We start from the raw sequence: 13155 nt of genomic DNA, 5'->3' as shown, positions 1-13155 counted from the left end.
TGTTAATAAGCGGCAGACCAGAAGTTGACCCAGACTGACTTTCATTCCAGTTTGCCCAGGACAGCTCTGTTCTAAGCTTGCTTTCCTTAGTTAGTTATTGATATCAACTGCTTTCACTCTCAAAAAGTGTGCGGGTTGAGATGACAAATTATACTGTCATCCAAATGTGAAAGCAAGTTTGTCTCACTGAGTGGTCCTACCCCATCCCCTCTTCTAATGCATGATTCCTGCAATTTCCCTTTCAGTTTCTATATTAATACACAGCAAGGTAACCTGTACGTAGATTCTGTAACCATAGGATAGGGAGATGAAACATACTAGAGCATTAGTAAGGGTTTACCCCGATAGCCAGACAAATGTTCATATTACTATACAAAGCCACTACGAATTCCAGGATATTTGGTCCATTAGACCCGTTTGTGTGTTCTTTGTCTTCTCAGGCAGCTTGCTATTTCAAACCTTATCTTAGTTTGGGGAGGGCATCACTGTGCTCTCCCTACATTTGATCACGACCTCTGTTATCTGCAGTACATTTTAAAAATATGTTCTTTTACACCTTTCATTGGGTTTGGAGAGAGCTTATTGTAAAGGAGACAATACAGAAAATGGTAAGATTTTCTCTGTTTTCAGTTTAACTGTGGGAGGTTTTGAGCAAGAAGAATAGCAAACGATGCCTTATTCGGTCAGTCGCAAATGAATTTTGTACAGAATGGAAAATTATGAAAACTAAAAAAAACTAAAAGGAGACCCAGACAGCCATAGGAAACATTCCATAGTGTTCTGATCAGGGTGTACTAGTTCTACCAGTTAACCCATTAAATTCAGTCTCGCCTCCGAGCTCCAACCCCTGTCCCTCCGCAGAGGAGCAGAAGCTTAAAGGATGTCTTGTGCTCATATCACAGCCTTGGCAAACCCAAACTGCGTGCAAGCTAACGTGTACATCAGACAGAAATCACTAATCAGGAGAGGGGAGCCACTGCAGGGGAAGAAGGGAGCAGCTGTGGAGAGAGAAGCCGAGAATCCCAGAGATGCATAGAGATCCATGACAGACTAGCTAACCCCCAGAGCTGCCTTGGTTTCTGAGGATATTTCAGTTTCGATTCATGTGTTTCCTTACAAAAGCCCTCTATTTGCGTGCATTAACTTAAATGACATTTTATTCCTTGTCATTAAGAGAATTGAACTGAAATGAAGAGGCACAGCTATAATTACCCGGTTCTTTCTCGTAGACCACAAGATCATTGGGTGAATAGATTTGAGGAGGCAATGCGTCTTTTGGAGAGCCTGTTTTAGAGAGGAAGAAACAAAAGGGAGATGATGTTAAATCCTGTAGCCCTCATCTCTCATAACCCATTTCTAAGAGCTGCTCTTTTGTAAAGTTTTGCCCAACTTCCTGGCATAGTTTGTCAATTCTTCCCGCAAGGGCCCACAGCTCAATGTAGAGTCATGTACAATGTTTCATTCATTTTCAAACAAGCAAAGAGACAAACATAACGTACTAAGTACCCTCCACATTTCAGGATAGGAGATTTAACCAGTGCTTTTGCTTCCCAAAGCTTACAGGAAATACCCTTCTCATACGATAAAATAAATGGTTTTCATGTCTTCCTCAATTGTTTCTTTTCTACATATTTCTCGAGAACATGCCCAGGGTGTCTACTATGGGACCTGGTTAAAGAAGTAAATATTAAATCAATGAATTAGTGAATGGAAAATTCGAAACCACAATTGTGAGGCCAGGACATCAGTCTATCCGATGCCTGTGGCAGTTGACCGCTCGTTCATAGGATTGCTGCTCTTTATAACATTCTGTATTTCTAAATTGAAAGAAAAATACCCTGAAGGGGTTTTATAGGGTAGCGTTCAAGAGTAGAAGCTTCAAAGATTTAACAACCAGGCTCTTATCCTTACCTGGTCATATACTAACCATATGACTCTGGTTTTTTGCTTAATCTTTGGAAAGCTAATTTTCCTCACCTCTGAAATGAGAATAATTAAACTCACCACACAGGTTCATTAGAAGGATTAAATTAAGTCATGCATATTAAATGAAGTAATGCATATTAAAGCATCCTACTGGTATATAATAAGTACTCAGTACTTCACAGCTTTAAAAACAAACTTGTGTTGCTTAAAGTTGGAATAAGAACCCTACCCCACATCAGTGTCTATCAACTTCTCTATCTGTAAATTAAGGTGACCAAGCATGTCTGTTCTCAGCTTCCCAAAAAGGGGTATATTTAAGTATCTGTATCAGAAACAATTGCCAAGTTGAATTTAAGGTTAGATTATTCATTTGGCTTTTAAAGTCCATTCATGTTAAGTTCTAAATTTAGTCTGATTTTTCTTCTGAATTAGTTCCCAGCTCAGCATTATTCCAAAAGTAGGCAGAGGAAGAGGAGAGGTAATTACAAAATTTTTCAATTTGAATTTTATTTCCACTGTTATGTTAGAGCCCTTAAAAATGCTGCATCTGGTATCAGACTAGGAGAGAAAGCCCTGAACCAAGAATCAGAAACCTGAGATTTGGAATCACTTCTTACACTAACTCAAAGAGCATCTCTAAACAGGTTACTCTGTGTTATTGAGTCTCGATGTTTCCATCTGTGAAAAGATGGGGCATGAAAAATTCTCACTCTGATATGCTGTCATTTTTAGTATCATGGGCACAGTGGTATTTAGGGCTCTCCCCTAAATGCTGACACTGGTTCTCTTGATTTTTGGGTTTGATAGAAGTCTTTTGACGCTGCCTGGACATTGCCCTTTCCACTTTTTAGTTCAAATATGCTTTTTTTGACAATAATATTAACTACTTAATTCATTGAGTTTCTCTGTTTGCCTGGAACTTGACTAGCATGTGTATTACTTCTAATGTTCTCAGCTATACTGAATGTTAGGTACTCTTAGTCCCAGAGTACAGATAAGGAGACTCAGACGCTGACCAAAGTCATATTGCTAATAAATGGCAAGGGTACAAGCTGAACACAGATTCCTCTGGCACTCTTTTCACTCCCCAAACTGCCTTCATTCATTCACATATTCATTCATTCATGCATTCATTCAGTAGACCAATAGTTATCGAATCCCTATTCTGTATGTGGAACTGCTATGGCTCTCGGGATAGTGCAATGAACATAAAAAGTTAAACCTCTTTTCTCATAGAATGGACACACTTGTTTGTAATAAACTATCAAGAGCCAAAACAGAGTTAATGCATTTTTGTTGTGTGCATTTAAAAATCATGCTTACCTACCACCTTTACAGTCAGAGTCCTAGTGAGATGGAAGGTACGCCCATTTTCTGGATATGTAACAACGCAAGTGTAATCTCCATTGTTCGAAACCAAGGCTATGAGAAAACTCAAGTTCAAGCCTTCGGGTATCACATTGTTAAAGTTCTGTATTTTCTGACAGCCCTAGAAGAAGTAAAAGCAAAGGTGTTCAGTATTTAGATACAGGCACAGAAAATATACAAATGCATATACACACACATCTAATTTTGCACAGAACATACAAATATCTATGCTGGCTGTACCTTTGACAAACTATTTTTGTCAAATATTTGACGATGTTTCTGCAAAGAATGAATGTGAAGTTTCATTATACTTTCTGCAAAAGGAAAATAGGACTTCTGAATGCGATATAGATTCAAAAGCACAGGCTTCCTGTCTCAGGATCCCGTATTTGAATTTTGGAAATCTCATGTTAATAGTTAAACAAGGTTAAAGTTTTGAAAAACAACTAAGACAATTTAAGAAAGTTCACGTGCTATTTAAGAAATGCTTATTTTTCATTTTTCCACATTTATTTAGTGATTATATTAATTTGGGAAGCCAGCCACTCTGACAATTAAGGTCTCCTGTTAGGTGTCCGGTTTCAGTGCTGTTGTTGTTATGTTTGGGGGTTTTTTTTTCCCCCTCTTTTTTTTTTTTTTTTTGAGATTTTATTTACATATTTGAGAGAGAGCACACAATGGAGCAGGGGGGTGGGGGAGGGTCAGAAGGAGAAGCAGGCTCCCCACTGAACAGGGAGCCAAAGGGCTCAATCCCAGGACCCTGGGATCCTGACCTGAGCCGAAGGCAGACACTTAACTGGTTGAGCCACCGAGGAGCCCCTGGTTTCAGCGTTCTCCTTGGCTCTGTTGAATCATTCTGTCACTCCCGAACATTTTTGGGTTTTCCTTCTACTTATCCCATTTTTTTTTAATAATCAAATATTACAGACTTCAGACTCTAAAACTAAAAGATATTTTATGAATCTTACCAAGAGTTACATTTCTTTCTACTCCAAATTATATTTTTATATACTTCTGCTGCTTTGTAAAATTTGGAGATTGAAGTATCTCATTCAACATAGCTGCAATCCTCTTCTGGCTCTCTGAGCCCCACTAATGGGCTTATGTTGTTTTATTTATTTTTTCTCTCAAAGAAAAAAATACATCAACTCTGACAAAATTGTATGTGGAACATTTACTTTTAGAAAAACTTCTGTTTTTCTTTAAAAAAATTAAATAATTAATCTGCGACAAAAACGGACTGGGTTATGTCTAAGGTCTTTTAGATCTTGAAAATTCAGGGAGATGATTATTGGCTTGTACTTTAGATTTCCTGTATTTACATATTTAACTTTGATTCTTGAATACGTAAGTTTTTCTTACTTCAATTCCTGGAGCATGTGTTTTGAAATATGACAGTTACACTGAGTGGCGTATTTTGCAATTCTTTGTCATAGGAACTATGTCTTTTAAGAATATTACTACGCTTTTGATTCATGGAAATGAGCACCAAGAGGAAGCTGTTATATGCTCAGTTACTTTCTGAATGCAATTTATCCTGTTCTGGTAAGCAGTGTTTCTAGACACTTGTCACATCAGCAAAATATTCCAATGCTCTTAGGTTATCACAAAGTATAAGGCCACAGAGACCTGTACTCTTATAATGAATTTATGTCAGATTTGGTTTAAATTGAGTTTAGACTATCTATAGAACTCTATTTGATTTTTGTGGCACCTTTCATTTAAACAGTTCAAAGCTATTTTCTTCTCTCATTTGTTAGCTTAGCTGTTCTTAAATCCCCATGAAGTAGACAGATCGGACTAAATATGCTCTAGTTTTATAGGTGGAAAAAAAATAATAATGAGACAGACAGATAAAGAGGTATTGTAGATAACACAGAGCAAAGCTAAAACTCAGTTTTCCAGACCGATGAACAAAGGTTTTTCATTAGCTTCTTAACTAAGAATGAACACCTCTCCTTGGGAGTTGGTTGGACTGGAAAAATTGCATGGACACACGTATTTACATGTACTCCATTATCCCATCTGACCCTTATTCCAAACTTACTAAGTTTGGAATGTTTTTATGCCCATTTTATAGATGAAGATATAAAGGCCTAAAAAGATTAAGTGATTGCCAACGTCATGGAGCTAGGTAGTGTCGGAGCTAAAATTAAATCTAGATCTACCTGCTTTGAGGCCTTTACTTTTAATCCCACCTGACACTGTCTCCCTACCCTGTCCTGTGGTCCTGTCATATGGCACACCTGGGCCAGTCCCAGTGTTAATAGTGTGCTATGGCTCTATCGCTTCTATGAGGTGGATTCCCACAATTAGTGATAAACTGGAAAAGCATACTGTTCAGGATAAGAAGTTAACAATTAGTACTGCACTTGTCAAGAGCACTTCTCAAGAAGGTACTAAAGGAAAGTTATTGTTTTGATTTATCAAGTATCATTTATGTAAAAAATTATTTAAAACACATTTGTTTTAGGATTCAGAGTATGTGCTACAAATATGAAGTAACTCAAACCTTTGCATTCATTCACTCATTAGTTCGTTCACCCTTGAGTATTAATCATAAACCACGTGTCAGCCATTGTTTGAGGTTCTGAGAATATAGCATTGAATAAAACGAAGGGTTAACTCTTATGGACTTATCATGAACAGAGAAATAGAATCAGACACGTCTAAATAGCAAGGAAAATGGTACAAAATAGGTGTGTGTTGATCTCTTGCTAGCTCTCTCTTTTTCTTCGTTTTATTTATTTATTTATTTATTTTTAAAAGATTTTATTTATTTATTCAACAGAGATAGAGTCAGCCAGCAAGAGAGGGAACACAAGCAGGGGGAGTGGGAGAGGAAGAAGCAGGCTCATAGCAGAGGAGCCTGATGTGGGGCTCGATCCCAGAACGCCGGGATCACGCCCTGAGCCGAAGGCAGACGCTTAACCGCTGTGCCACCCAGGCGCCCCTTTTTCTTCGTTTTAACCAAACCCATGAGCATTAACTTGAAATTTGGGCTGGATATGCTTAAGGGTATTCAGTGGTCCTGTGCGTCAATGGTATAAGTATGCTTTCTTGTGAGATTTTCTCTTCTTTCCATAAAGGACAAAAATGTAGGCCAGGGACAGGTTTTTCTTGGAGCTGCTTTGTCTAGAAAAAAATATTTCAAATTAAGGAATATTCCACAAAAATCAATGGGAAAGTTTCCGCTCTAATCGACTATTCAGAAAAAGCTGACCCTTCAAAAAATTTAAATTAACTAGTTTTAACTAAAAGAAGTAATAAGAAAAGGAATAAAAAGCCATTTCAAAGTTATTAGACCTATAGCATATTGGAAAAGGATATGAAAGAAATACTTGACATTCTAAGTGTGCATGTGCAGGGTAGGGGTGGCTCCGGGGCGTTGGTGAATTCTAAATAACCATTGACTTTAGCCTACCATGTGTGATAAACTCTTTTTCTTAAAAGCAGGTGCATCTCTAGACCCTTTGGCACATGTGCCTGAGACACACAGTATGTTTTTTAAACGCAATGAAGTATTCTTAAAAATAAATACTGGAGATCTCAAAATTATTTCTTTGGAATCCAGAAAAAAAAAAGATATGAATAAAAATCTAGATAGCCAAAGGAAAAAAAATGTGTCCAAATATGAGAAATGGTTAATGGTAAGTTGATTTCCGCTGTGAAGTAAACACTTGTCTGACTAGAAAACGAGTCATCCACTTCGTTGACCAATCAGTTCCTCATTTTGAATTCAAAAGAGAGAAGTTCGACAGGAGAACATTTTCTAACACATAGTGGTAGCCATGGCAACCTACCACAATATATAGGTAAAGAACAGCCCAAGAAATGATTTTGAGATCTCTGGGAGGAAATAAATCATGTGCTGAAGTGTGGGGTGTGAGTGGGGAGATGTTGTGACTGAAAAAGGACAAATATTTCCATTTGATAAACCTACAACTTTTAAAGAACTGTATGAGGGCACAAGAATGGAAATGGTATAGTTCTTGACCTAGAGGTATGCTGTCTAGTGGAGAACTGCAACAAATACTATGAGAAGCATATTGGGGAGAGGGGAGTGGGGGAAAAGATTAAACAGAAAACATTTAGAAAAACTTCCTGGAGAAGAAAGATGTGGGCTAGATTGTTAAAGGGCAAGTAGAATATTACCAACTATGTGGGAGGAAGGGAGATGTGGGAGACTGGCACTCTCGGCACAGGGAAAAATGTGAAAAAAATCCCCTACGTGGGACACCTGGGTGGCTCAGTTGCTTAAGCGTCTGCCTTCGGCTCAGGTCATGAACCCAGGGTCTTGGGATCGAATCCTGCTTTGGGCTCCTCACTCAGTGGGGAGCCTGCTTCTCCCTCTGCCTGTAGCTCCCCCTGCTTGTGCTCTCTCACTCTCTGACAAGTAAATAAATAAATAGGTAAATAAGTAAATAAAAAAATAAATAAAATAAACAAATAAATAAAATCTTAAAAAAAAAATTCTCTACGCTGTTATAGCTTTTTGCCCTCTGTGTTAGTCCTTAACCAACTTTATTATAGTGATCTCTTTTCATGCTTCTTTCTTCTCTAGAAAACTTACTGCCAGGGGCAAGCGAGGGGCAAATGAGTACTGTTATCCACATGGGCAGCAACTTGCCCAATAATTGGCACATGGGAAATGCTCAACACTTTGTGTTGTAGGTCAGAAATATGAATGAGAGAAGGAAAGACACAAGACATGGAGTTGAAAGTTCAAGTGGTATGCACATTGCACATGATAACAAGAAGATGAATACAAGAATGGTAACACCTGGAATGGGGGAATTATAGGATGAGCAGGGAAACTGAGTGAGGATACAAAGAGTTTGAGATATAACATTAGAATAGTTACGAATATCTATCGACATTTTTGCATCTAAGATTAAGTTGCTATGAAATGCATCTCACTTGTTTACAAAGTCTTATAAGAGTTCTATGCACCAGTCACTTCCAATGAACTTCAGAACTACATCATCCAATGTTTACGCAACAAATACTTACAAAATCCCTCCCATGTGACAGGTACTGTGTTAGGAGCTGGGCATACAGTAGACAATAAAAACAGAAATGGCCCTTATTCCCATGGAATTTATCAGTCCAGTCCAATTCATTCAATTATTGAATCAATTCCTAAATACAAAGTATATTGGCTCCGTTTTGTGCTGTGTGCTTGTTATTCAAGGTTAGAAAGAGAGTGGTCACTACCCAGTACAGGAGAGAGAAATGCAAACATTACAGTAACGAGGTATAATTTAAGTGCTATCAAAATACAGAGTGGGTGATTCATTCAGCCTAAGCCAGCTTCAAGGCTTCACAGATACTTGAATGGGGTTTAAGTTTAAAGGACGTACCTTAACTCCTCAGAAGCCCTGAAACTATATGTAAAATGCTGTGTGTATATACACATATATAGAATTCAATGTATATGGCTTGGAAATAAAATATGATACATACTTCCTTTATACCGAAGGTTAAAAATCACTACATTGGGACTATAGAGAAAGGAAAGAGATAACCAAACTAAGATGTCAGCTCAGATTGAAACAAGCACCTTAAAATAAAGTCCATTACATAGACCTTGGACTAACTTAACAACACGTGCCATGCCAAAAAGAAGGCCAAGCCTGGCCTTCTTTCAGAAATGATTTCCTGATGACATTCTGTCAGGAAAAGCAAAGGTTTTCAATTTCCTGAGAGATTTATAAACAATACCTGGCCAATTCTGATTAACGTCACGCTGAAAATTAGAGGTGGAGGTAATATTCCAATTTTAATGATCACACTGAGTACAAGGAAAACCAGCATTTTGCAAATTGAGATCCGGAATGATATCTATCCTGCTAAATAGCAGCTCAGAGCATTTCAGCAGCTGCTATAAAGGTAATATCCAAAACACCCACTAAAGTGGTTCCTCTGATCCTCAGTAAGAAGGGAAAAATTGCCTTTGTTTTTACAAGTGCCTCCGGAGAAAAATATTCAAATACCCAGTTACAACAATAAGAACAAGGAACGATCGAGTAGTATGAAAGTTAGATGGCTCGCCATATTGTAAAGCTTCGGTCTCTGAGTAAATCCAATAATGATGGTAACAATAACAACGAGATCACACTTAACCTGTGTCTTTACACCTATGCACTCAGAAGTCCCTATGTGAAAAAACAGGCAGCCTCCAATTTATACACGTGTTGTGTTCCAGAAGTTCTTTTATAAGCTGGCTATTTGAAATTCAGTAAATCACTTCCGAACCATGGTTTGCTTTCCAGGCTAGTAACAAAACCTGGCTCATTTGACAAACATTTACTGAACATCAATTTAATTCACAGGATTGTTGAATTAGAGAACTATGAATTCTGGGCCCAGATTGAAGAACACTCTGCCATCCAGAAGAGAGCAGGAGAGAAGACATGCAGACGAAAAATTCAAGCCTGCCCTATTTCTCCTGCAATTCTGAAAGAGAAACTTCTGATTTTCTGTTCCCACCAATCTCAGTTTTCTGAGCCCCTTCTGACTTCCCAGGGTGAGCTATCCACTGGTCTCCTTGTGGCTCACAGTCTCCCTTGTGACCTAATCTGTGTCCAAAGATGGCTCTGCCCTTCAAAGGGCCTCATGCTCCAGAAATAAAGACTGGAGCACCCTCGCTGTGTCATTTCTGAAGAATATAAGCTTTGGAGTCCAATGAAAGTGGCTTGAAATCCCAGATTCTCCCGTTACTGGCTGGATTGTTTCCAGTAAATTATATAAAATAATGTAAAACTATGGGCTCTTGACATAGATTGTATAGGGTTAAATCTTGGCCCCCAGCTCTGGGACTCAGGCAAAATCTCTCAGCCACTCTGTACTTGGGTTTTCTTAACGATAAAATGGAGAAAATGATAGACCCTATTTCATGTTGAGAGAATTAAAATAATCAAAATATTTAGAAAAATTCCTGTGCTCAGTAAACATCAGCTATTATTGCTAACCTCTCTCAGCCTCTGGTTCCTAATGATATTGACACCGAAGGATGTGGTGAGTATTACATATAACATATAAAGTACCCAGTACAAGGTATTTTACTAGAAAAATGCAAGGAATATTAGTTTCCTCTTCCCTCTTTCAATTCATCCATATTCACCTTCTGCCAAGAGGAAAACAAATTTGCTGGAACTGATTAATGTGTCTTCACTCTCGCAGTTATTACTAAAAGAAACTATTTCTCCAATGTCAAGGTACGGAATTCAGCTGATAACAGTGGAAAGACAACTACTGTAGGAGGGCCAATATACCCAGGCAGATGCAGGGGGTGACTGCAGAACGTAGGAAATAGAAAGCAATGTCAACATTGCTATACAGTGATGGGAGAATCCCCCTGCCAAGAACTCTGATTTTGTTTCCAAGATTGCAGAACTCAGGATTAAAGGTGTCAGTCAACTACTCAAAGATGGAGAAATAAAAGGCAGCATAACACACATCTATAGCAACCTTTTCAGAATCACAGAATAGAAAGGATGTCTGGTTACTGGCTGTCCTTTTAGTCACACGCACGTTGTTGAGTATCTGCCATAGTCACCTGCACATTGTTGGGTTTCACTGCTATGACTTTTTTTCTTGATCTTCTTTCTATGTTTCTTGCTTTCATTCAGTCCATGAATATTCTCTCCAGATTTTGACTTTAGCTCTCCTTCTTTATCATTTTATTTTGTACTTTGTCTTCTTCTAAAGGGATTCAACTATTATACAGATGCATCCAATTCTCTGATCTCCAGTTTTGACTTTTCTTCTGAACCCCACACCCAAACACATGTAGCCATGACCTACAGGTCACTGCTACCTAGATATCTCACAGACATCTCTAACTCCATATGACATTATCAAAACCCATTACTTGCCCCCAAACCTGCTCCTTCCCTGCTGTTTCATATCTTGGTTAATAGCACCAACATTCATCCAACCAGGAAAACCAAAAATCTGGAAGTCTTTGAGGATACATAGATGGGTATGCCATAACGTTATCCTCAAGAAATAGTCAGTCTCATAGGGTACAGGCGTGTACATTTTTCCTTCTTCTTAGAACCAACAATTAATTCTCTTCGGCACTCTTGTGGAACTTAGAATTCTGCTTTTTGATAAGAATAAGAATTCTTATTTATAAACTTGTCTGAATTAAACTATGGGATCTTTTTGAAACTATGTAGGGTAGAACATATATCTCATTCATCACTGTGTTCTCCCATACCCCTGACATATTGCATTAAATACAATTGATCTTCAACAGCTGTTGAATGTATATATGGAAGATAGTAAAACAATAAAGGATGTGAAAAGTGACATGGAGATAGGCATAAATAAGTAGCTGTGGGATTATATTAGGTAAAAAATATTTCTAGCTGGAGAGAAGAGAGAACATTTCATGAAGGTGGTAGAATTTGAACTGTTCTAAAGAAAGAAAGGGGGACATTCCAGTAGGTAATGCATCAAGAAAAAGGAAAAAAAACCATAGAATATATAAAGAAATAAAATTAATTTTTTTTCAGACCACGGAGGATTCAAAGTATAGAAAAAGTGAGCAGGATTAGAGATGAGAGAACTCAATTGCAGGTAAATAGAAGAATACATTTTTTAAATTGGAAAATGCATTACACTTATTGATGTAAAATTGTTAATATTATTCCTTTAATCATTTTTTATGCTGTCTACTATGGAACGCCATGATCATAGAATATACAATGATCACCTGTACCTAGCCTCAAAAGTGTAAATTCAGGATATGTCTTATTTCATCTACACCCACTCACTGCACCCCAAGATTATTGTGAAGCAAATCACAGACATTATATAATTTTACTTGTAAAGATTTCTACGTGTATCTCCAAATGACAAGACCCTTATCTTCTGCAAGCATAACTATAGTACTATTATCACAATTTAAAAACTAATAGCTCATTGTGTTATTAATAGTCTGTGTTCAGAATTTCTCATAACTTGTTTTATAGTTTGTCTGAATACAACACAATCTAATTAAGGTCCATACATTGCAATTAGTTGTTATATATCTTAAATCAGTCTTTCTCTCTCTCTCTCTCATTTTCTTTCTCACCTCCTTCCCTCCCTTTCTCTTAATCACTTTATTATGGCATAAAACATATACAAAAAACAAAGTATGTATGAGTTATCGTATTATTGTAAATAATAATGTTATTGTATTTTATAAAGTTAATATGTATATTATATATTTATATATTATATATTCATATATTATATATATTATATATTTATATATTATATAATTATATTATGTATTTATATTTTATATATATATATATAAAGTCAATATTATTATATTATATAAAGTCAATATTATATTATATAAAGTCAATATATATATTGACTTTATATAGTCAATATATATATATTTTTATATAAAGTCAATATTATATTATATAAAGTCAATATTATAAAGCAAATACCTTCATAAGCACTGCTCAGGTCTGGAATAGAATGTTACTAGTCACCCCTGAAGGCCTTCCACATGCCCCATGTCAATCTCAGCTCTATTACTACCCCCCCCCAAAGTAGCCACTATCTACACTTTCATGGTAAAATCAATTTCTTATTTTCATTTATAATCTTATCACCTACATGTACATCCTTTGACACTACAGTCTCATCCATTGTTAAACGTGTCTTACATGTTTCTCTTAACCTACACATTCCCATATCGTGCCTTTCTTTTTCTTGCAATTTATTTGTTGAATAAGCCAGGACGTTTGGCCTATAGAATTTTCCAGTCTGGATTTTGCTGACCACAAACTCATGGTGTAGATCAATACATTCCTCTGTTCTCTATGTATCCGGCAAAATGGCAGCAGG

The 13155-nt window shown here is 37.1% G+C and overlaps 1 protein-coding gene across 3 annotated transcripts in view; it reads right to left on the bottom strand.

Annotated features, from left to right (window-relative positions):
* The window catches only part of IL1RAP (interleukin 1 receptor accessory protein), a 120635-nt gene that overhangs the window by 19986 nt on the left and 87494 nt on the right, over positions 1 to 13155 (bottom strand). For all 3 annotated transcript variants that reach the window (XM_057306557.1, XM_026496487.4, XM_044383303.3), the window contains exons 5-6: positions 3250 to 3415; positions 1213 to 1284 (exon numbers count right to left, since the gene is read on the bottom strand). In XM_057306557.1, coding sequence (XP_057162540.1) covers positions 1213 to 1284; positions 3250 to 3415 — 238 coding nt within the window. The remainder of the gene's footprint in view (positions 1 to 1212; positions 1285 to 3249; positions 3416 to 13155) is intronic.

Source organism: Ursus arctos, unplaced genomic scaffold (genome assembly GCF_023065955.2).
Source record: "Ursus arctos isolate Adak ecotype North America unplaced genomic scaffold, UrsArc2.0 scaffold_4, whole genome shotgun sequence".
NCBI classification, from domain to species: domain Eukaryota; kingdom Metazoa; phylum Chordata; class Mammalia; order Carnivora; family Ursidae; genus Ursus; species Ursus arctos.
Note: the sequence above shows the minus strand (reverse complement) of the source record. Positions and strands in the feature narration are given on the sequence as shown.